Source organism: Protopterus annectens, chromosome 10.part0, assembly GCF_019279795.1.
Source record: "Protopterus annectens isolate FY-2018-M chromosome 10.part0, PAN1.0, whole genome shotgun sequence".
In the NCBI taxonomy this organism is placed as follows: Eukaryota; Metazoa; Chordata; order Ceratodontiformes; family Protopteridae; genus Protopterus; species Protopterus annectens.
Window position 1 is genome coordinate 1755183897 of NC_056744.1, and position 24757 is coordinate 1755208653.

General features: G+C 41.6%; 1 protein-coding gene across 2 annotated transcripts in view; it reads left to right on the forward strand.

Annotated features, from left to right (window-relative positions):
- Window positions 1-24757, forward strand: part of LOC122813979 (nuclear factor of activated T cells 2 interacting protein) — a 270404-nt gene that overhangs the window by 112824 nt on the left and 132823 nt on the right. For both annotated transcript variants that reach the window (XM_044086542.1, XM_044086543.1), the window contains exons 2-4: window positions 8698-8820; window positions 9117-9228; window positions 16042-16156. In XM_044086542.1, coding sequence (XP_043942477.1) covers window positions 8698-8820; window positions 9117-9228; window positions 16042-16156 — 350 coding nt within the window. The remainder of the gene's footprint in view (window positions 1-8697; window positions 8821-9116; window positions 9229-16041; window positions 16157-24757) is intronic.

The window sequence follows — 24757 nt, forward strand, 5'->3', positions numbered from 1 at the left end:
GCTAAACGATGTAGAGTACTGTAGTAAACTGCTAATAAAACTGCAAAGCAGTTGTAAAATCAAAGCTTCTACCATAACTATGTTCATTTTACTACTGGGAAATGTAGGAAGAGTAGCTTTACTGCTTCAGTGATCTCATTTGTATAGGGGAAGGTCAGTGTAGCAGTAAATCGAAACATTTTAGCAGCATTTCAAGCTTTACATTATTAGGGAAAGGTATACCGATGCTGGATATTGTCCTACATCAGGAATGTGCGTCCAACATATGTGTGAACAGCCATAAGCAAAGTTCAGGAAATCTTGTGCAGAAACATTTCTAAAGCAAGCCACTGAAGTTATTGTTGCTCTGGTGAAATGTACTGTGATGGTACCTGACAAAAACGTTCATCGTGCTTGGCACTTTGTGCAATGGGCCAACTGCTTTCATAATGTATGTTTACTGACAGGCAGGCAAGAAGGTCACCATTGTGTTTTCCCGAAATCATGGCTTTCATGATTTCAGTATCTTGTGTAGCATGCGTAAACAATGCTTGTCTTTCTTTTCATATTTTGGGTAAAAGATGAATAGCTTACCAGAAGTAAGCCCAAAACAAACCACGCTTGTAGAATCCTAATCTTAACAGGGTGTATAACAAAAGGGGAAAAAAGTCATGGTTAAAGTCAGAAAGAACAACTTTCATAATGACAAGACCTCCCTAATAAAACTAAACAGGAAACTAAGGAGGCTAATTAAATCCAACAAAGTCAAGATAGCTTCTCTGGCTAAAGACCAGCACAGGGCTGTCCGAAACCTCAAAGGTAGCATACAAAACCTGATAGTAAATGGTACCACCTTCACTGAGCAAAGTTGGGACTAGTTGTCACTTTTCAACTACATCCTCAAAGGCTATGTACCAAGAAAATGGAGGATGGCAACAGTTATCCTGTTTACAAGGCTGGACCATCAACTGACGCTGGAAACTACAGACCCAGTAGTTTGACTAGTCTAATATGCAAAGCCATGGAATGAATTATCATGGAAGTGATCAGCAAAGACAGTAGTGACCTACAGACACCGGACCCTTCCCACTTTGGTTTTGTGAAGGTCATGCCTACTTAATCCGGTTGAATTCTTTGAGAAGGTAATCAAGGCAATGGATGAAAGGAAAACCATACACACCACTTACCTACCTGGCTAGGGCATTTGATACGGTACCGCACTCTGTTACTGAGGACAAGCTCCCCAAACTAGGAATAAATCCCAACATAACTTCCTGGATTGCCAGCTGAATCACAGGACCCAAGAAGTCAGGATTTGTAAGACCACCTCTGCCAAGAGGCAGGTCTCCAGTGGAGTACCACAGGGCTGCATGCTAGGTCCACTCCTGAATGGCATCTACTTTTTGGAGGTCAGGGCTATTGTCAGGGGCCTCTGGCTCATCACGTTCAAAGACGACTGCAGACTGGAAGCCATCATAAATTCCCTCCCATCCTTCAAGAGGGCTTAACACAGATAAATAACTGGTGCTAAAGTCACAGATTAAAACTCCATGCAAAGAAGTGCATTGTAGTGCCTTTTGGGAAAATGTCTACCCAGGCAAATTACTCCATTTAAGACATGCCGAGTTGACTGGATAGTTAGAGATCTGGGAATATATGTAGGCAGTAATTTGACCTTTGCAAGTAACCAAAGTAGTAAGAAAATCCTTCTATATCGCCAAACTTATAAGTAAGAGTTGGACATCCAGGTCCAAGGAAGGTGTAATACCACTCTACTCATCCCTTATCAGACCCATCATTGAGTGCAGTGCCCCCTTTAGCCTGTACCTGCCTATGCATATGCAACATTTTGGAATGTCCTCCGAGATTTCTCAGCAGTACAATCCAGGGTGTTAACACACTGCCCTGTAAAGATCACCTTGGAGTCTTGTCCATATACTTGGTCTCTTAACAGGTTTTTCTAAAGTGATCTGTGCTTGGCATATAAAGCATTCTTGGAAACAGCCCTGATGGAGCTTTTGCACATCCACAAAAGGAGCAGCACCAAAAACACTGGCTCCAGCTTGCTTCTAACAAAAATAGAACATGGTGAGACACGTGACGCAAAGAAATCCCATACTCTGGAGTAGGCACTTCATGTGAAGCAGCGTTTATTCCTAACACTACTGAAATGTAGCCGTGACCATTGGATGAGAAATTGCAAATTCATCTCCTGGGCTGGCACCCATGTCTCTTACAGACGCCAACAGTAACATACCCCCACATAACTTTTTAGCAACCTCCTAACAAGCATACCCCCCCCCCTCAAATTGAAATTCACATATTACCAGGGGATACATTTGGGTTGGGTTGTGTGGCTAGGCTTATAAAGGCCTTGGTAGTTATAAGGCTTGCATACCTATAAACCTGTACATCATTTTTTTAGTATTGTCTTTAAAAGTTGAAGCAGGGGGTAGCAATGCTACAGTTGTGGATTGTAAAAAAATCTACTTTGATAATACATATGTATTGGCAACCATGAGTTAATAGACCCCTCAAGTACAGTATTTTGGAAGGTTCTTTCTTTTATGGTCTTGATTTGAAGGGGTGCCCCCCCCCCCGCATTTCCATTTTTGTGGAACTAGTAAATTAAGACGATTATGATGTTCATGGGAATGGTGCCAGCATTGCTTGGAGCATATTGAATTGCATTGCTGTATTGTTGCTTTGATTTCTTATGAATACCAAGCAGCATTTTACCAGTGTATTAATGCAGCAGACAGTCCTGTGAGGCTGGCACATTCAGTGGTTGCAAGTACTGCTCTGAAGCTTGAAGCCTGGATGAAATGCCAACGTTGATATTTTAGGCTGTGCCGCAGACCTTTCCGGTATACCCCCTGGCAGGTGTTTTTCTATGGTGAATAACCACGAGACCCTAAAGATGTTGTCTACGCACCACAAGGTCTGCATTTAAACTGAACTCTAGAAACAAGGTGTGCTACATTAATGTGCCACTGGGTGCTAAGGAGCTCATTAACATTAAAAATGTGTGTGTGTATGTATGTAATATATATATATATATATATATATATATATATATATATATATATATGTTATGTCTTGCATTCTCATTTTTCAAGTTATAAAATGGGAATCTTGGTATAGTTTATGTGGTAGCATGTATTTTGTTGCATTTTTGATTGTAAAGTAGCCTTAGTTAATTGTGTCATGGGCTGTTTACATTAAGCATGCACACACTTTTTTTTTAGTTTTAAGAGCTTTTAAATGTGACTAAAAATTCTTAGAATCATAATTTACTCTCAAATGGTCCAGGTGCATGTCTGGTTTCCTCAGTAATCGGAGTATTTCTCCATAACCTGTTATGGTTCTCATGGTGTATGTTTTCTTATGCTAGGACTACTTGTGACAGTTCAACATACATGTCTGTGACTAACATCTTTTTCTGCTATGTAGTTTTCCATTTCTCTTCCCCCACACACCCCATGCTCAACATCTTGATTCAGCTGCTTTTCCAACTACTTCTGTTTCAGTCTACGAATGTTCCCATGATGTTTGTATTCATATATCATATCTAACCTGTGATTATGGTAGTTCTTTGCAGTTTCTGTCATAAGAGATTTTTTGTTTATGGATTTCTTTCCAGCATTTCCTCTGATTTTTACAAGTATCCGCACTCTGATGATGTATGTAATTTGCTTTTCCAACTTTTGCCCATGTCTACTTATCTTCCAGAACTTGCAGATGACAATTCTCATAGCTTTTTCTCCGACTGACATATTCTTTACTGTTGGAAAATTCTCTCTACTTAGGTTCATAGGTGTGTACTATGCTAATGGTCCTGGAGCCTTTACAAGCCTAGCCCATAGGATTACCCTGGCATTGTGCCACCAAACCTTAGTTCCCAGTGCCCCTGTCAAGTAAAGCCACTGGAGTGATCCCTGGGATGAATTTTCTATTTCCCCATCCGCTCATCAAGATTTGTCTTGAAGAACTTTGCCCATTAGTTTGCAAGTAGTATGAACTGGATGTTGTATGCCTTTATTCCCACTTGTGCAGATATTTTTAAGTCCTAACTCTGTTAATACTGGGGACTTGTCAGTTATTCCTTAGTACAATAATTATACCTATGCGAGTCAGTTTATTTCTTGGCATTTAGAGCAGTAACCCACATGTGGTTATACATACCTTCTCTGAAACTGGAACAAATCTGTGTTCACACGACTCCTTAGATTTATTACTGGGTATGTTTAAAATCTCCTCCTTTTGGTTTGTTATGGTATACATTACAAATGCATACCTGTGCACTGCTTTATGTTTGAGTTAACATTCCTGGTGAAAAACATTATACCAGTAGCTGTTTTTGAGCTGTACTGCTCTCGGATATGATTTAAATGTGTTCTCGAGCATTTGTTGCCTCAATCTATTGAGGAACCGTTACGTTAACTTTGAATATTTCAGTAGGTGCATTTTTTCTTTCATAATTGAATTTCTTTCCCTATTTTGCTGAGACTGTCCTTTCATTTTTGCATCAATCAGTAACTGCTTTTTAAACGTCCGTGTTCAGTACATCACTGAAATTTTTTTTACCTTTTCTTCGGTAATCAATTGGTAATTTAATAGCAAAGTCATTGCCTGAAAAAAATCTGCAGTTTGTAGAAATTATTCATGCATCTTTGGTAAAGGTGCTCTTTTTTGACATGTCTGTTTAATTCTCTGCTTAGTCTGTATTTCACTATTGGAGCATACTTCTGCAAATGAAGTAGCATCCTTGTACAGGGACTCTGAATACGTTTTGCAAGGGTTTGTAGTCTGTTACCACTTGAGCTTGCTTACTTATAGACAAAGCAGTGACGTTTCTTGCCTCGCCCCCCGATGATGCGGACAGTTCCTTTTCTGTTGAGTGTTGTCCCTTTGTTGCATCAGTAAATGCTCTTGACACACACTGTACCAGGCTGGGTTTTAATTGCTGTACAGCTGGCTTATTCATGTTGTAGTATTTTAGCATTGGTGCATATTTAATCATTATGAGTGTTTCAGAAATCCTTTTCTTGTCCATCTATATTGTTGGGTTGCAGCTTGTTCCAACAGCTTTCTTAGCAAGCGTAATTGTCAGAGATATATTGAGTACTATTTTGTGAGATGTTGCTTCAGTCCCAGAAACCTTTGTAATGCCTCCTAGACTTCTTATCTTGGCCTTTTCTACAGGTTTTGTGACTTTTCTGCATCAGGTTTCATACCCGGTGACATTATAATATCAATGTGTTTCAGACTTAACAGTCTAATTTTACTACTTCTGTTGGTTGCAGTTGTTTTAATTCATCAGATGTGTACCTACTAGAGTGAGGCGACAATTTGTTCCAAGCCTTAAGCAGCTTGAACCAGAGCTGTTTGGAAAGCCTGTGGTATGGATGGAATATCAACCAAGTCTGAGGAATCTCGCCTTCGTAATGATGTGTTAAAACTAAATGAAGCATGCTGTATTGTTTTTATAAGATCCTTTTTGGCACAGAGTACTGAAAAAAGACAGCATTTTGAATTCATCTATATGTGGTAACTAATGCTCTCTTCCAGTCCTTTGATCTTTCGGATCAGTACAAATGGGATTTAATGCCTTTCTTGGTAATGTTGGCCATTTTATTCACATATTCTTTTGGCTTTAAATGCTCCTTAATGAAACGTATGCCTTCATTCACTTTAGTTCCTCTTCTGCTGTAATTGTGTGAGCTGCTGGTGCTCCTCTGGGAGGATGCGTTAACTGGCACTACAGTATGACGTTTTTCTTCTTCTTCAATGGGTGGCAGTCTCCTGGCAGATATTCCAAGTCTGTAAATTTATCTGCCTTGCCTTGAATATTTTTCTTTTGCTGTGGCTAGCATTGAAGATATGTCACTAGTTCGTGTTTCTCTACACATGGTACTTTTTGCTTTAGCAGTCATAACCTGAGGCACAAGACAGAGGTATGCACAGCACAGTCAACAAAGACAGTGCAACGTAATGTCAGTCCAGTTGTAATGAATTAGTAGTGATGTAAAATGCAAAGATTAAAACTAGTACTTAGCATTAACAGTCAGTGTAAAGCTGTCTAAACAGCAGAGTTGTCTGATTTAAAACACCGAGCCTTCATTATAAGTAATATGCTGTCTTAACTTGCTCACACCTATAGTACCTTTTGGTGTACGTTTCACTTGAAACCCATAGCTCTTTATGGTGCCATGGTGGTGTTTCATTAGACACATGACCAAGTCCATTATTAATATGCAGTGTGAAAGAATGGGTTGTGAGTAACAATTGACCATTGTTTGTCACTTGTAAAAGATTTTCCCAATTGAGGAAGCTACATCCTTTTTGAAGGACAGTGTGTGAAATGTCTAATCTGCTAAAATTGAATGATGGCTTGACTAAATTCAGAATCCCTTCCAGCTTGAAACAGGATTGGTCAGACTTGCTACATAAGGCTGTTCAGTGTTTACTTCCAAACAGGCTTTGTGCTAGATGAACGAAGGACAGATAGTCATCCTTGCCCACAAAAGTGAGACGTCACCTGACCTGGGTAATTATAGATCCTTAAGTCTGTCCAGCTGTGAAAGGGATCAATGCAGAATTAATAAATAAGGCTATTGACTACCTACAAACTCTGACCCAAGCTGGTTCAAATTCATTATGGGAAGATCCTGCCTACATAATGTGTTCAACTTGTTGGAGAAGGTTACTGAAGCAATAAATGGCGGCCTGGTACACATTGCATAGCTAGACTTTGCAACACCATCTCACATTTGGGCATTATCAACAAAACTCTGTTAAATGTAAACCTTGTTGGAGAGCAAATGAGCTCAGAAATAGAACCCAGGAAATTAGGGTGCAGCTCTGCCTCCTCCATGAGATCTGACACTAGTGGTGTACCTCAGGGGTTCAGTTGTTTGCACACTGTTCTTTGGCATTTACGTTTTGAAAAATTACTGTAAACTTCTTGCTGTCATAAATTTCTGAGACACCAACATTCTGCAAGATGGCCTTTCCCAAACAAATGGCGTGTGTCAAAACCTTAAGTGCCAAGAAATGTATAAAAATGTCCTTTGGCAAGCATGACCACCCTTGTAACTAACAAATTGACCACATTCCATGGTCTGGGAGCCTAAGCTGACAGTGAGCTGTCCTTTGACTACTGTGTAGCCAGTATTGTAAGGAAGTCCGGTTCCAACAATTGTTGGTATAAGTATGGGGAGGTCAGCCTGTTAAGTGCTTGAAACGGGTGGCAAGAGCTGTGTGTGTCTTCATGAAGGTGCATATCAATTGCCTAGTATTGTGGGGGGGGGGTTTGTTGTTAAACATTTTTGTAAATATCTTTTAAAAAAAAAAATACTGGAATTGCTTGATACCATATAAAAAGCTTTAGTCTGGTTGAACAAAGTGCTGGTAATATATGTGCAGGTTGTATGGTTTGCAAGATATGAAATGCTTGTGAGAATCTAGAAAATGCTTGGGTTTTTTTTTTTTGCTGAGTAAGTTTTACTGTCTTGATGTAAGGAGCTTGAATGTGTTGAACTTTTATCGTCCTAAAGAAATATTTTTGTTTAACACTGTATTGTAAATAACATTTACAGCGCAAGTTTGCGAAATGCTTCTCATTGGTTTAGTTGGTGGCCTTGTCTGTGTAATCTAAACAGAAAACTGTAAATGATGGGAGATGTCCTGGGGCAACAGAGTACTGGTTTACTTAAGAGATGACATGTTGCCACTGGTGTGACTACAAGTAAAACTTTATTGGCAGATACATATGTGATGTCACCTGCAAGTTTGAGTCTTTATTTACAAATGTATGTTCAGAGCAAGTAGTCCCAAAAGGTAGTGCTGTTACAACTAATTTACAACTGGTGGAGCAGTGTAGGGGTTTATGGTGCCACATAGTGGAACGTCATTTCAAAAAACAGGTGTGGTTAGAGTTAAGGATGGGTTGTCTTTTATAGTGAGGTTGATGTACTGTTGTGCGTGTTTTCCTTCTAGTAGATGGCCATCCTTTTATTCACTGGGTTTTCTTGACCCGCCTTAGTTTTCCTTGGGGCAACCTGACCCACGTCTTGGGCGACTGAGGAGATCAAGGATACTGTGGCAACATCCTACTGATGCTGGGGAACATTCCCTGATTTCTGCCAGCGTGTGGCAGCCTTGAGGACCGCATGGTGGCTTCCTTTGGGATGTGCATGCAAGCTTGCACAACCTCCTGATTAAGTGGCAGACAGCTTATGCAGCATTGCAGTGAGCCTAGACTGTCTCTCTTTCCCAGGATGGGCAAGCCAGTGTCAACCATTCATTTCATTCCATTCCTCACCCCACCCTTCTCCAGCACCTGCACCACAAATCTAACACTGGTCATCTGGGACTCTTTAATGGCTTTATCCCTGTCCTTCATGGAGAAGCACTGTATTACTGATGTGCTATGGTGAAAGTGCTGGGGTGAGAAACGAGTAGGGTATGGTGCAGACGTGGACATGGCTGGTGAGAGAATTGGTCTGTAGCATGGTTTTGGCTGTATGAGTTGGAAATGCAGAAGTGAGAAAGTTGTGGTCTATGGCAAGGATTTGGTTATGGTGAGGCTAGAAATGATGCAAGGGGAGAATGCATTGTGTGAATCAAAAGGGTGTCCATTTGTCCATCATCCCTATCCTTTCCTCTAGCTCTACAGTTCCTGTTACATTCTTTTTTTTGTGTTTTGCTCTGCAGAATGATGACAGCAGTGATAGTGACATCGAGTTTGTACCCAGCAAACCTCGGATCCTCCCGCCAAAACGGAGGAGGATAATCGACCAGTCCACTGTCGCTTCAGTCCCTATTTATTCCAGTAAGGTGAGTTGGAAACCCAACTTGGGCTTTATGATCATGCACATCATCTTGAATTCTGTTACAGTTCTTTGTGTATTGCGCATCGTTGTCATTTGTGACTGCTAAATGAAATGCTCTAAAATAGTCTTGAGTCGAGCTGATGTCTTGTCATATAATTTGTCACACTTTAAATAGTTTTGAAAGAAATGCCATTTAGAGCAGTAATCCTGCATGGTGAAGTACTGTAGGTACACTTTATGCTTTATTTTATATGGAGGTCTGTTAGAAATGTTGTTCCCTTTGTATTTCTATATTCATAGGTGAATCAAAGTCTGCACCTTTTTTCAAACAAACTGGAATCAAGTAACCTGGAGACAGAGCCAAATATTCAGTGTGCAGAAAAGGAGACAAATATTCAGAGTGCAGAACCAGGTGAAGAAATGTCTTTACGTTAACAGGACGCTTGTTTAACTCATTACTTCTGGGGGGGGGGGGTGTTGCTGCTGCATCCCTGTACTTTGAGGGGCCATGCAAAGTCTGACTGAAGTGTGAGTGACTTTCTGGGTCTTACCTGGCCGAAGCATCTTGGGCTTTGTCAACTGTGGACGTAGTCATCAGAAGTGGCATGTTGCCCTCTCTTTAGTGATTGAGTGACTCTTGAATCAGTTTTCATTCTCCATGCTGAGTAGGGCTCATGTCTACAACTTACCCTTTTCTGCAGTATTAAGGCTGCCCTAGATAAATCATTAGACTAGAAGGCCTGTGACGAGCACTGCCACAGGAGAACTAGTCACGACTTGAGGCCTGTGAACAAATTTTCCATAATATTTTCCTTTTGTGTGTAATAAAGGAAAAGAACTGCCAGCCAGTACATTTGCATCATTGACTTTAGGGTATTGTAAAGAACACGTTTATGAATTAATTTTTTTTTTTTTTAAGACTGTTTAGTTACATTCTCCCAAAACATCTTATGAAGTAATCATAAAATTCTGTTCATCGCTTGCAGTGCATGAATGAGCACTGTTCATAATGTTTCATGTGTAGATGATAGTAATACTACCAAACCAAAACAAGGCAATGTTTATGAAATCATTTTATTGTCTCGCTAGTAGTGAAGCAGAGCTGCAGGTTGAAATGCTTGGAGGTTTGCTTGACACCTTCTGTCTACACAATTTTTGCACAAAAGTAAGGGGATGTAGCTGACCATTTTGGTTGGTGTACCCTTTTGGTATGCAAGGCTGCATCCAGCAGCGATAAGGTTCCAGTTGGTGCTTCTGTGTAGAGTAGTAAAGTGTCAAAATGGCAGCAAGACTAATTTCATGGGTATTCCAAGGCCACTGAGCCTCCCTGCTTGTTCATTCTTTGCCAGAACCCTCCCTCAGGAAGCACCTCCCTTCTCAGTCAATCCCGGAGTAAATTTGTGGCTGCATATCTAGTCATATTGCCTGTGTAAAGGAAGATGGTCAGCTGTACTAAAAGCACAAGTGAAGTTTTATTCCAGAGGTTTTAGGAGGCGCTGGGCTATAAACCTGTCCCTTCATGTTTTATCTGCTGGTGAAGATTTAGGTCCTGGTTCTGTTTTAGATGGGGATTTACTTGGGAAGAAATAGAACATACAGGGCAGTAAAGTTTCTAATGGTATGGTAAACAAGACCGAGATCTCACCCACAAAAGTCTAGAAGACGCTGAGTAAAGGGATAGAGCTTCTTAACCTTTGCTGGTAGCTTAGGGATTTTAGGTCTGTTATCTCTTGGGTTAGAAACCTCTCCGGCCTTTCTAGTTTGATATGTTCAGTGAGATTGATCCGAAAAGGGCCATTTTACTTGATAATTGGCATGATCAGTGTTGAGTTTAAGGGAATGATTACCTCTTTTTTTTTTTTTTTTTGATATGTGATGATATTCCTTTGACAATTAACTGGGCTAAATACAAGCATTTCCTGAGTACCATTCCCAGGTGATTGGCAGAAAGGAAGGAAAGGAAGGAGCTATTGACCCAAGTACATCCATCTCTAACTACGTTGTCATGTTGTAGACATGTGGTGTTAAATGATATAACGACAGGAGAGTACATCCATCTCTAACTACGTTGTCATGTTGTAGACATGTGGTGTTAAATGATATAACGACAGGAGAGTACATCTATCTCTAACTACGTTGTCATGTTGTAGACATGTGGTGTTAAATGATATAACGACAGGAGAGTACATCCATCTCTAACTACGTTGTCATGTTGTAGACATGTGGTGTTAAATGATATAACGACAGGAGAGTACATCTATCTCTAACTACGTTGTCATGTTGTAGACATGTGGTGTTAAATGATATAACGACAGGAGAGTACATCTATCTCTAACTACGTTGTCATGTTGTAGACATGTGGTGTTAAATGATATAACGACAGGAGAGTACATCCATCTCTAACTACGTTGTCATGTTGTAGACATGTGGTGTTAAATGATATAACGACAGGAGAGTACATCCATCTCTAACTACGTTGTCATGTTGTAGACATGTGGTGTTAAATGATATAACGACAGGAGAGTACATCTATCTCTAACTACGTTGTCATGTTGTAGACATGTGGTGTTAAATGATATAACGACAGGAGAGTACATCTATCTCTAACTACGTTGTCATGTTGTAGACATGTGGTGTTAAATGATATAACGACAGGAGAGTACATCCATCTCTAACTACGTTGTCATGTTGTAGACATGTGGTGTTAAATGATATAACGACAGGAGAGTACATCTATCTCTAACTACGTTGTCATGTTGTAGACATGTGGTGTTAAATGATATAACGACAGGAGAGTACATCTATCTCTAACTACGTTGTCATGTTGTAGACATGTGGTGTTAAATGATATAACGACAGGAGAGTACATCTATCTCTAACTACGTTGTCATGTTGTAGACATGTGGTGTTAAATGATATAACGACAGGAGAGTACATCCATCTCTAACTACGTTGTCATGTTGTAGACATGTGGTGTTAAATGATATAACGACAGGAGAGTACATCCATCTCTAACTACGTTGTCATGTTGTAGACATGTGGTGTTAAATGATATAACGACAGGAGAGTACATCTATCTCTAACTACGTTGTCATGTTGTAGACATGTGGTGTTAAATGATATAACGACAGGAGAGTACATCTATCTCTAACTACGTTGTCATGTTGTAGACATGTGGTGTTAAATGATATAACGACAGGAGAGTACATCTATCTCTAACTACGTTGTCATGTTGTAGACATGTGGTGTTAAATGATATAACGACAGGAGAGTACATCTATCTCTAACTACGTTGTCATGTTGTAGACATGTGGTGTTAAATGATATAACGACAGGAGAGTACATCTATCTCTAACTACGTTGTCATGTTGTAGACATGTGGTGTTAAATGATATAACGACAGGAGAGTACATCCATCTCTAACTACGCTTGTCATGTTGTAGACATGTGGTGTTAAATGATATAACGACAGGAGAGTACATCTATCTCTAACTACGTTGTCATGTTGTAGACATGTGGTGTTAAATGATATAACGACAGGAGAGTACATCTATCTCTAACTACGTTGTCATGTTGTAGACATGTGGTGTTAAATGATATAACGACAGGAGAGTACATCTATCTCTAACTACGTTGTCATGTTGTAGACATGTGGTGTTAAATGATATAACGACAGGAGAGTACATCTATCTCTAACTACGTTGTCATGTTGTAGACATGTGGTGTTAAATGATATAACGACAGGAGAGTACATCCATCTCTAACTACGCTTGTCATGTTGTAGACATGTGGTGTTAAATGATATAACGACAGGAGAGTACATCTATCTCTAACTACGTTGTCATGTTGTAGACATGTGGTGTTAAATGATATAACGACAGGAGAGTACATCTATCTCTAACTACGTTGTCATGTTGTAGACATGTGGTGTTAAATGATATAACGACAGGAGAGTACATCCATCTCTAACTACGTTGTCATGTTGTAGACATGTGGTGTTAAATGATATAACGACAGGAGAGTACATCTATCTCTAACTACGTTGTCATGTTGTAGACATGTGGTGTTAAATGATATAACGACAGGAGAGTACATCTATCTCTAACTACGTTGTCATGTTGTAGACATGTGGTGTTAAATGATATAACGACAGGAGAGTACATCTATCTCTAACTACGTTGTCATGTTGTAGACATGTGGTGTTAAATGATATAACGACAGGAGAGTACATCTATCTCTAACTACGTTGTCATGTTGTAGACATGTGGTGTTAAATGATATAACGACAGGAGAGTACATCTATCTCTAACTACGTTGTCATGTTGTAGACATGTGGTGTTAAATGATATAACGACAGGAGAGGGTGTCTACCAAATGTGATGGTACTACACATTTTAGCATTTAGATAAATTTCACTAGTTTACTATGGTAAGTTTATTCTGAATGGTTTGGGTGTCATAGGAGGATTTAAAAAAACCCTATTTACAATCATCTGCAATCTTTGTTAGCCAGAAGTAAATACCAAAAGCGTACCAGCACTGAGCCCTGAGGGGTACCACTGTTCACTTTCATACTTTCTGATGAAGCACTTGCCACTTGTACTGTGTGGGTTCTGTCTTTCAGCTAGTTTGCGCTCCATCTTACCATATATGGGTTGATTTAAGTGGTTAGTTTTTGTATAATGCCATCATGAGGAATATTGTCAAAGCTCTTAATCAGGTCAAGCTGTGCTGTGTGTGCACTGAATGGTCACAGCCTCTATAACTCTTGATGAAAATTTACCAGTTTAAATAGACAGGATCTACCTTTCAAAAATTCAAATTGTTGGGGGTCAAATGTTAAAATTCTTTTATGCGGTAATTTTATGATACATTCTGTGGCTTTGCAGGTGATGCTTGTAAGTTTCATAGAACTGTAATTACCGGGGTCATTTGTAAGGCCACCCTTATGGAGGAGCATCATCACTGCTGCGTTACTGTCATCAGGGGCAAAAGGAGTAGGGCATGTTTAACACTTTTAATTAACCCGTCAAGTATATTGTCAAGTCTCATGGAGGAAGTATTTTTGGTCTTGGTTAGCACTTCCGGAAAATGATCTTTAGAGGTAATGAGGGTGGGGGATAAGGGATTCACATATTTCGGGGATTTCAGTAAAGGTCTTATGGGTGAAGTTGGCACTAAATTTGTTCACAGGGATATTGGCAGTGTCAGTTGCATCACAGCGAGAGACCCCATTATGAATTTCTAGGATATTGTGATTTCTTTTGTGGACCTGATACTGCCCTTCAGGTTTTTGTAATGCCTTTGATATTATCCTTGAAGATGTTTAATCTACTAAATTAAGCACTTTTTTTGTTTTGTTCTAGTTTCCTTATGGTGATGGACTGGTCAGGAAGGGAGAACCTTTGAATTTTGTTTTTGAGTTACCGTGAACTAGTTTATTGGCACTAATTTATACCGTTTTCTCCTTAAATACTCCCAAAAAGGAGAGTTTTAATTTGTGGGAGAAGGTCGCAGTCAGGAGAGAATGTGTCTGTGGCAGGTTAATAAGGGTGTAGAGGCAAAAGGTTAAGAGGAGTTGATATCCTCTCCACTGCTCCTTTTTAAGTAAGAGAGCTTTTTTTCATGCAGATGACATTAGGGAATCTTGCTTTTGTACAGATGACACCAACTTGCATTGTTCTGTGTTTTCTAATAAATAGAATATACTTGCAATATTAGTTGATCTGTAATGCCTCTGACTGTGAGTACTGTTTTTTCTGTCTTCAACTAAGCAAAATCTTTCTTTTTTGACATTGTGCTGGGGGGAGGGTAAATGGTATAGGGTCTTATGCTGGGCTAGGATATTGTGCCAAGCAACCTTAGTGAAGACAAACCGCAAGATGTGAAACAAAAAGCACTATATGTAGCTGTGTATGTGTGGTCCAACATGCACACCCTTGTGTATGCCCACACTTGCAGCAAACTCCATCTGCAGATTGCCAGCCCATGGTGCAGAAGAAAAAAGCCCTTACTGGTCCCCAGAATACTCCTGTTTGATTAACGGGATGGTTACTGGAAGGACCCAGTGCGTATTGGATGACTGTAATCAGCTGACATCGACTTGCAAGTCCTGGGGGAGTGAGGCAGCCTAGATTTGTTGTAGTAGTGGCATTAAGAGCCTAGTGATCTCCATATTACAGACTGTATACTTCTGCTGGGAGGTTACATTCTTGCCTGCAAACGCAGCCACTGCAAAGCTTGCAAGGCTGATGTGAGGTGGTGGAAGTTAGCAGTATGAAGTTGCGGCAGCATTCTCAGTCTCCTCATTGGTCCCAGGTGTGGGTCTGGGACACTCGGTGAAAGAGGCAAGGAGCTGTCTTCCTTCAGATAAGATGCTAAACTGCTCCCATCTGCTTGAGTTGGTGGTAACGTGGGTAGATATAAAATATCTCATGGTACCTGTTGAAAAGCGTAGGGGAAATTCTTGATGTCCAGGTGACTTTTTCCCCATTAGAAGAATATCACTGTGAGTTTCCTCTAAAAAGAGGCCACTACCCTAGTGAGACTGTCACGGTCATAAAAGGGTAAATGTTTGAAGATTTGAACCATTGGCCAAATGGCTGCAATGCTTGGGTTTGCAGTGGGGAGATAACATCGGAGGAAAGCACACTATAGTGATGTATGCTTTGACAACAGCAGTTTCCAACAGAGATCACTAACTATGCAGTTAGGGATCCATTTTAAGGGATATTTTCTGTCCATTTTGGGGTTTATAGAGCCAAAACAAACTTTACTTTCTCTGCAGAATTACTTTTATCTTTTTGATACTTTAATATTTTTATAGATGACACTGCTTTTCTGTGCCTTGTTGCATACATTACCACCTGCTGCAGCGCTGTATTGCTGCACATGCATGGCCAACACAAAAATGGAAACTGATTATGAGTGATGCATGTTTTCTGAGCATTTTCCAGTTGTATTATAAATTTCCCACATTCTTGTTTACATTTGGACTTTTTGATTAATTGTCTGATGTAATATGGTATTTATTTGGGTGTCATAATAATAATAACTTGGATATGTTTCATGGCTCATCTTGTATTAGAAAGATAATTGGGTGTAGAAAAAATAGTAGAAGGAAATTGGTATAACAGACAGAGTTAAATGGAGTGGAAGATATGAATAGGTATGAATAGGTATTTTTATGGAAGTAAGTGGAGTGTTTTCTTTGTATATTGCTTTAGACCAAGTAAAAGATAATGAGCCTGAGCCAGCAGAAAGAGCAGAAGTAAGCTTCACGAGTCCGAAGCTGTCAGATTCTGAAGAAGAAGTGGAAAAACATGAAACCCCACCAATACCGTAAGTGACACAATGAACAGGCCTGCTCTCCTTTCTCCATAATGTTCTGCTTCATTATTAGAAAGAAACCTTTCTGAGTTTGAGGTGCTTATTGTAAAAGTGTCTGGCCTGTTAACTACTTTGCACACGTTTGTAAAAAAGATGCTTGGTAACAGTCTGAACTTGTGTCTGATGTCAGTTTTCATTTGTTTCTCATAGTGTGGGTTCAGATCTGATCCTCTGATCCAAGATGTTCATCGTGCATACAGCTGCAGTCATAACAGATGGGTTATCCTGCTGTCAGGTGGTTCCTCGATCAGCCAAATTCCAAAGTCTAGGTCCGGCGTCGGTTGTCGTCGCTTCTTCCCTGACGTCAGTGCGGCAGGGGTATAAAAGAGCCAGCCGACGCCATCTTCTTCAGTCTTTCTTGCCGCACGGTGCCCGAAGCAGAAGCAGTTAAACTTTTCTTGCCTCAGACTGATGTCAGACCAAGTTAATAATTGCATTTCATGTGGGAAGCAAATACCACATAAGGATTTCCACTCTTTCTGTATTCCTTGCTTAGGCCCAGATCACGACGTCTCGGCCTGCCAATTTTGTGCTAGATTCAACAAACGCACTATTAAGCGTCGGGCGGAGTTCGCCCTTCAGAATTTTGGTAAAAAATTTAATTATATTATGTCGTCAGATACTCCGACTCTAGTTTTGAGTAAAAGATGCAAAGATAAGGACCGACATACGAGGTCCGCGACTTCTAAGGACACCACGCTAAGGCCGACTACCGGCTCTCCGGTTCTCAACAAGGCGCCTACGCAGCCCCTGAGTACCGATGACACTTCATTACCGGTGTCTTCAGTACCCGAGGTCGCAGGCTCCTCGGTCCCCAGTCCAACTACAGATACCGATGCCACTCTTGGCGGGGAAACTCAGTTTAGACAGGCCTGCCATTTCTCAAGGTGTCTTCAGGCCTTCCTCCTTCTGTATTAAAGCTTTCACAAAATCTAAAGCAGCCATGAAAACTAAAAAACAGGGACCTCAGACCCCCTCTCAAGGCCCCATGCCTAAAAAAACAGATGCTCAAAATGGCTGAGGATTTGATTACTCTTATCAGGGGTTCTCAACACCCCTTGGACAAAAGGCCCAGATTAGAGGAAGACTCCCCTTCCTCAGATCAAGCCTCTATCACCTCTGAACTTTCTGAGGACCAGGACTATGCCTATTCTCCTTTTGAAGACTCTGATGCAGAGGAGTCTATCCCCCCCCCCCCCGAGGACTACTCTTTTGGGGAAACCCTGCATACTTTGAGGGAACACTTTCACTGGGAAGGCCAAGATTACTCAGATTCCAAGAAAAGGCTCAGGGATTTTCTCTTGCTCCCCCAGCATAGGCCCCTGGCTATCCCTCCTGTTTTGGCTATATTAGATGATGTGTACACAGAAGCCAGCCTCAACCCAGATTCTTTACCTCCAGCTCCTGTTAAACCAGACAGGTATTACCGGGTTCCTGATTCACACCAGTTCCTATACAAAAGCCATACTGCTGACCCAGAAACTATTTCACAGGGTCCCAAGGGAATTAAGGCCTCCACTGCTAAAAACCCATTACCTTCAGAGAGAGATTCCAGAGCTTTAGAAAGGTGGGGGAAAAAGGTGTACACCTCGGCCACTTTAACCATGAGGGCATTAAACTGTCAGTTTCATATGTTAAAGTATCAACAGTTTTTGTTATCTCAGTTGAAAAGCAAAATGACACAACCAGAACAACCAGATTTTAAAGAGTTGTAGGATTTGTTGCATGGTGCAGAGCAAGTGGGTAAACATACCTTGCAGTGTGGTTTTGATGCTTTAGAGGCCTCATGTAGAGCTGCTGTTACAGGGTCTGTCATACGTAGACATGCTTGGCTCAAAGAGCAAGACTTACCAGATCATGTCAAAGCTAAATTACTAGATGCACCTCTTCAAAAAGATGTATTGTTTGGTGTTAAAGCTGAGGAGGTACTAAAGAAAATGGAGGAAAAAGCGAGATTGATGCAAACAGTGAAAGATTTCCTGCAGGTACAACCTCCACGTTTCAGCAGAAACTGGCCTTCAAAAAATTGGTCCTTTCCAGCCACGGACAGACCTCAAAGAGGCAGATACAGACGCCCGAGGGGTAGAGGGCAACCTCAAGGATCATTCAGAGCCAGACAATGGCAAGCAATAACCCCAAGAGGTGGAGAAGATAGATCACAGTCATTCAGAAAGCAGACACAATGACTTCCCCCTTTACCTGCCAAGCAAAGCTTTAATGGCAGCACCTTTGTGCGGAAAACTGGCATTATTCTCAAAAAAAGTGGCATATTGTCACAAAAGACAAATGGATTCTTGACATTATAGACAGAGGCTACAGATTCCACTTTCACACCCTTCCAAAAATGAGAGGCATGCCAAACCTGCCACAAAATCAAAGGGCAGAGGCACAAAAACAAATTTCAGCTCTCATGGACATGAAAGCTATTCAAGAGGTACCTGCAAAAGAACAAGGTCAAGGGTTTTATTCCAGACTGTTCCTGGTACCAAGGAAAGACAAAGATTGGAGACCTATTTTAGACCTATCCATCCTAAACACATATTTACAAGTACCAAAATTCAAGATGCTCACATTACAGCAGCTTCTTCCCATGCTGGGCAAGGAGTCTTGGCTGGTAACATTGGACCTCAAGGAGGCATACCTGCATGTCCCTTTCAGACAAGATTGCAGAAGATACCTTAGATTTCTTGCAGGTTCAACCCATTATCAATTCTCTGCATTGCCCTTTGGCTTATCTACTGCGCCCAGAGTGTTTACGAAATGCCTGGCATCAGTAATTGCCTTCTGCAGACTTCAAGGAATACAAATATACCCATATCTGGACGACTGCCTGATCCAAGCGGACAGCAAGGACATACTTCTGAAACACCTGGCGTTTGTAATAAAACTGTTGAACTTTCTGGGATACACAGTCAACAAAAAGAAATCAAAACGAATACCCTCTCAAAAAATAATTTTCCTGGGTGCCAGCTTGAATATAACCACCCAGGTGGCCTACCTCACGCCAGACAAACAAGGGCAACTATCACAATACTTCAGCAAAATGGTAGCCTTCACCAGGCTGACTGCGAGGAAAGTCCTGCAGGCTCTGGGATTCATGGCATCTTGCATCCTTCTGATCCCGTGTGCAAAGCTGCATATGAGAAAACTTCAATGGTACCTAAAAACCTTATGGTCTCAACACAGCCACAGTTTGGAAACAATTATACCACTCATTCCATGTCTTCAAAAGGAATTTCTGTGGTGGGCTCAAGCATGCCAAAGAAACATAGGTCTCCCTTTCTGCATACCTCAAGCAACTCAAATCATCACAACAGACGCCTCGGACTACGCCTGGGGGGCACACATGACAGATCAGTGCATTCAGGGAAAATGGTCCCAAAAAGAAAAGCGCCTACACATCAACCAAAAGGAAATGCTAGCAGTGCAGAATGCTATTATGGCCTTCAAAGACCTACTGCATCCAGGCCAGCTATTGATAAGGGCAGACAACACCACAGTGATGTGGTACATAAACAAACAGGGGGGAACTCATTCATGCCCCCTGTGCAGACTAGCCATGACCCTATGGAACACAGCTCTAGAATTGCAAATCCAACTTCAGGCACAATTCCTGCCAGGGAAGGAAAACACACTGGCAGACAGCCTAAGCAGAAATATGACAGATCCACACGAATGGAAGTTGCATCCTCAAGTTTTCGCAAAGATAACTCAGGCATGGGGACAGCCAGACATATACAGATCTCTTTGCTACCCACAGAAATTACCAATTGAAAAAAATTTGTTCAAGGACCTATCATCCACAGGCCCGGAAAGTGGACGCACTTTCTTTCAATTGGACAACGTTGACAGTCTATGCCTTTCCTCCTCTTCTTCTGCTGCCCAAAGTTCTATTAAAAGCCAGAGCAGAGAGGCCGAAAATGATTCTCATTGCTCCAGATTGGCCAAGACAACACTGGTATCCGCTCCTGAAGAGCCAGACACACTCCCCACCATGGATCCTACCTCTAGTGCCTCTTCTGTTGTCCCAGCACAGCTTCAAAACTCTTCACAGCCAGCTCAAAACCCTAAATCTAGCTGCATGGAGAATCCCTTGATTTCCCAACAGACCCTCTTCTCCAAGGAGGTGCAGGATGTCATCTTGGAGGCCAGAAGACCTTCTACTAGAAAAGCCTACTCCGCCAAATGGAAACGATTTTGTGCCTGGAATCAGAAAAAGGGCCAGAATCCTTGGGTAATAAATTTACCTCAAATTTTACAGTACCTAGCTGAGATGTTAAACAGTGGACTTTCCTTCTCCTCCATCAAAATCCACGCTTCAGCCATTTTTGCACACTACAACACATATCCTCCTTTATTCTCTCATCCTCTCTTAAGACAGTTCCTCAGAGGGGCAAAGAATATAAAATCCCCAAGGAAACCACCAGTCCCTGCTTGGGACCTCAACTTCCTATTGGAAAAGCTGACCCTTCCTCTATTTGAGCCAGCTACTTCAACAGGACTACAATACTTGTCATGGAAAACAGCCTTCCTTCTGGCTATCACCTCAGCACGCAGGGTTTCAGAACTACAGGCCCTCATGGCTGTGCAACCTTTCATAATTTTCCATCAGGACAGAGTTTCCTTACGAACCAACCCTACCTTTATGTCAAAGGTAGTATCCAGTGTAGCCTTGAATCAGACTATCCACTTACCTACCTTTTACTCTAACCCACAAAACAAAGGGGAAAGACTACTGCATTCCTTGGACATTCATAGACAACTTCATTATTATTTGGACAGGACAAAGCCATTCAGGAAATCCGAGCAACTCTTTGCGTCCTATGCTACAGGTGCTCAAGGAAAGGCTATCTCCAAACAGACAATCTCAAAATGGATAGCCCACTGCATACGCTTTTGTAACTCATTTCATGGAAAAGCTGTGCCTTCAAGCATCAGATCCCACTCCACAAGGGCCACAGCTACCTCTGCAGCTTTCCTCAGGGGGGTTCCTACCAAGGACATTTTGGAAGCAGCCACTTGGAGTTCAGTGCACACTTTCTCCAAACGCTATCACCTTCCACTTTACTCTAAATCTAGAGCAGGATTTGCCACAGCTATCTTGCAGGGCATCCTTGCTCCTCCTAGTTCCACTTAGTGCCTGACACCCCTACTTAGCTTTGGGATTCTTCCCATCTGTTATGACTGCAGCTGTATGCACGATGAACATAGTACAGTTTTGTATCTACCATAAATGTAGATGTTCGAGTGCTCGTACAGCTGCAGTCCAGGTTTCCCCCCCTCCATCCCCTCTTAGGACAGGCCTTATGACAAACACCTTCTCATACAACCTATTTGGGGTATTCTTTTATGGTGTATTTGCTTGCAACTATTGTTTTTTGATATTCTATATTGCATGATTACATAAGTTTATGTTTTGCCTTCCTTCTGGGGGCACCTGGCATCTGGGGCAAGAAAAACTGAAGAAGATGGCTTCTGCTGGCTCTTTTATACCCCTGCCGCACTGACGTCAGGGAAGAAGCGACGACAACTGACGCCGGACCTAGACTTTGGAATTCGGCCGACCGAGGACCCGCCTGATGGCAGGATAACCCATCTGTTATGACTGCAGCTGTATGAGCACTCTAACATCTACATTTATGGTAGGTACAAAACTGTACTTTACTTGCTTTTACAATTCTTGTATGCTGCCAACTCTTGAGCTCCTTCCTCCCTCCCTTACCCATAATGCTACAGTTCCTTTCCTTTCCTCGGATCTTGCTTGCTGCCTTATGTTATGGACATGGTTGCTGTGATCTCAAGTTTTAGGACAATTAAGTGTTTTATTTTAAGATATTATTTCTTTGTATCATCTTTTCTTAGTAATTTCCTCCCTTTTCCTACACCTCGTAGTGTATTCTTCTCTACCATTGCTGGTATCTTCTTTAAAGTTTCTTATCTTCGCAGTAGTCCCTTTACAACGTTGTTGGTAACCTCTTTCCCTTTAAAAAACAAAAAAAATTTCCTTTTTTTCTTAACTAGTTTTTAAAACTAGTAATAATAGCAGAAAAGCCTTCGGCTTTAAAATATGCAAGCAATGTGAACATAAGCTTCCACTCTCTGATGTGCATTACTTGTGCTGCGTTTTTTTGTCTAGGCCCAGATCATCTCAAAGTGGTTTGTGACATCTGTAAAGTGTTTAATCCACGTGCTTTGGTTGATCAGAAAAATTGATTCTTAAAGAACTTTTGTCATCTGCATTCTTTGAATCTCTCTCTGGGGCTCAAACTCGCAAACTAGACAAAAGAGCCCCGGAAAAGGCCATTGCAACCATCTATATCCTGTCCTTCTTTGGATCGGACTGTTAAGCTGACTTTGCAAGGTACCTAAGAATGTAGATTCAAAAAGTAAATCCTTCAGATCCATTGACTTTGAAATCATTTTTATCGGATCCGATGTCCTCTGATCTGAAGTCTACTTCTCAGGCAAGGTATGGATCTTACTTGGATGCAGTCACATCTAGACTGTTATCTCCCTTTCTTCAGACATGCAGACACTCCAGATCCCCTTCTGTGGCATCAGCATTTCGTTCTTCCAGAATTCTGACGGAAGCTGATGTGGACAGAATGACGAGGACGTTTGTCGTACAAATTCAGATGGAAAGTTCTGGCTTCTGTCCCTACGGGTCTGGAGACGTTTACCAGTACTACTCTACCCATCATGGCTGCTCCTCTGATCTGTCCTTCTGCTGCTGAGCCCTTAGATCAGAGTTTTCCAGTGCCGTATGTATGGGATCTGAAGATTGTCTTATCTAGAAGATTCTCGGAGCTGAAGCTTCATTGGCTGGTCCAAAGTGTTGAGTTGACTCTGAAGCTATCAGAGTCATCTTTGCCCCTCCGACCCTCTGCATTCGATAGCTGGGCTAAGGCTTCTGCCTTGGGTGGTCTGACTTCAGGTTGGATGGAGCACACTGTTCAGAAGCATAGCTTTTCAGCTCAGTTGGCTTCCTTTTCCTTGGGACATTCTGCTTTTGAGGTGGTAGAGTGTTCTCTTCTAGAGGGCAGATAATTTGACCCCCCCACCCGCCTTGGATCTTCCCTCTGGATCCCAAATGTCTTTGTGCCTTAAGCCTAATAATTTTACACCACAGGGCCAGCCAGCCAGCCAAAAGTATCCAGTTTTCCCAGCATGGTATAGTTTTATCTTCTTATACTTCTCTGGAGGGTCCCACCAAAGAAGTCCCTAGGAAGAGAAAGTGCAAGAGGAGGCATTTGGACTCCCCTCAGGAGTCTTGTCATGGAAGATGCCAATTTTGATGAAGAGGAAGGGCCTACCATCCATTTCTTAATACCTCCATGAGGCTAATTTCACATGCAGTGAAAAGAGCCTCTAGAGCTGCAGGTTCAGGCATTTCCATCAGGAGACATGTCTTGATGCACTTGTGTGATTTCACAGAGCCCTTCTTCCTTTGATGGAAGTTTGCTTTTTGGCCCCCCAAAGTTAGACACACTGTCTAGGTGTGAGCAAGATGGAAAAATCCTGTCCTGCAGTCAGTGTACTTTTTTAGACTCCTCAAAGAATCTTCTCTAGGCATTAACAAGGTGGCCGAAAAATGTGGTTCAAGAAATCCCATAGTCCTTTCCATGATCCACGTGGAGATAGTTTCCCCAGGGGCAGGGGGGAATTCTAATGGAAGACGCCACCTATGTAGCAGAGGAAGCCCACAGAATCAAGGGACCAGAGATTTTCTCTAACAGACCCTATCAGCATCCTGAAAGGCCCAGTTGAGGCAGTCAGGGGTTGTTTATCCCTGGATCAGAGAGCCTGGCTAGACATTACAAAATATACTTTGGTGCAGAGGATTATTTCCAGAGGTTTTATAATTCCCTCTCTCCAACATTCTCCAGTTGTATGGAAAATTCACATTGTTCCACCCAGTCATTGGAATACAGTAATTCTACAAATACAAAAGCTGCTAGAAAGAGTCCCCCCAGACCAGAAAGAGTCTGGAACTTCCTTAAGATACTTTTTAGTGTCAAAGAAGATTGGGGGGGGGGGGGTGGAGACCAGCTTTGGATCTTGGCAAACTGAGCAGATCATTTCAGTACAACAAGTTTCCTGATGGTCACAGTACAGTTCATTTTGCTCTTTCTGCACAGGAACAACTGGATGTGCTCAGATCTTCAGGACATGTACTATCACATAAAAATGAACGGGTGATCCAGAAGACGTCTATTCTTCTGGCTAGAAGACAGTCATTACCAATGCAGAGTATTGCCCTTCCACCTCCCCACAGACCCCAGGGTATTGAAAAATGTAAGGCAGTAGTAGCACCTCACTTGAGACTGCAGAGATTCCAGATGTTTTCGTACCTCGACTGGTTCATAACTGCTTTGACTAGGCATCTTTTGATAAAAGTTGTAGACTATGTAATCTACATTTGTTCCACTGTAGGAATCACAATCAGCCATAACAAATCTCAACTAGAACCATCTCAAACATTGAAATTCGTAGGGCCTTGTGCAACACAACTTGAGTGACAGCTTCCTTTCTCTTACCAAGGGTACAGACTGT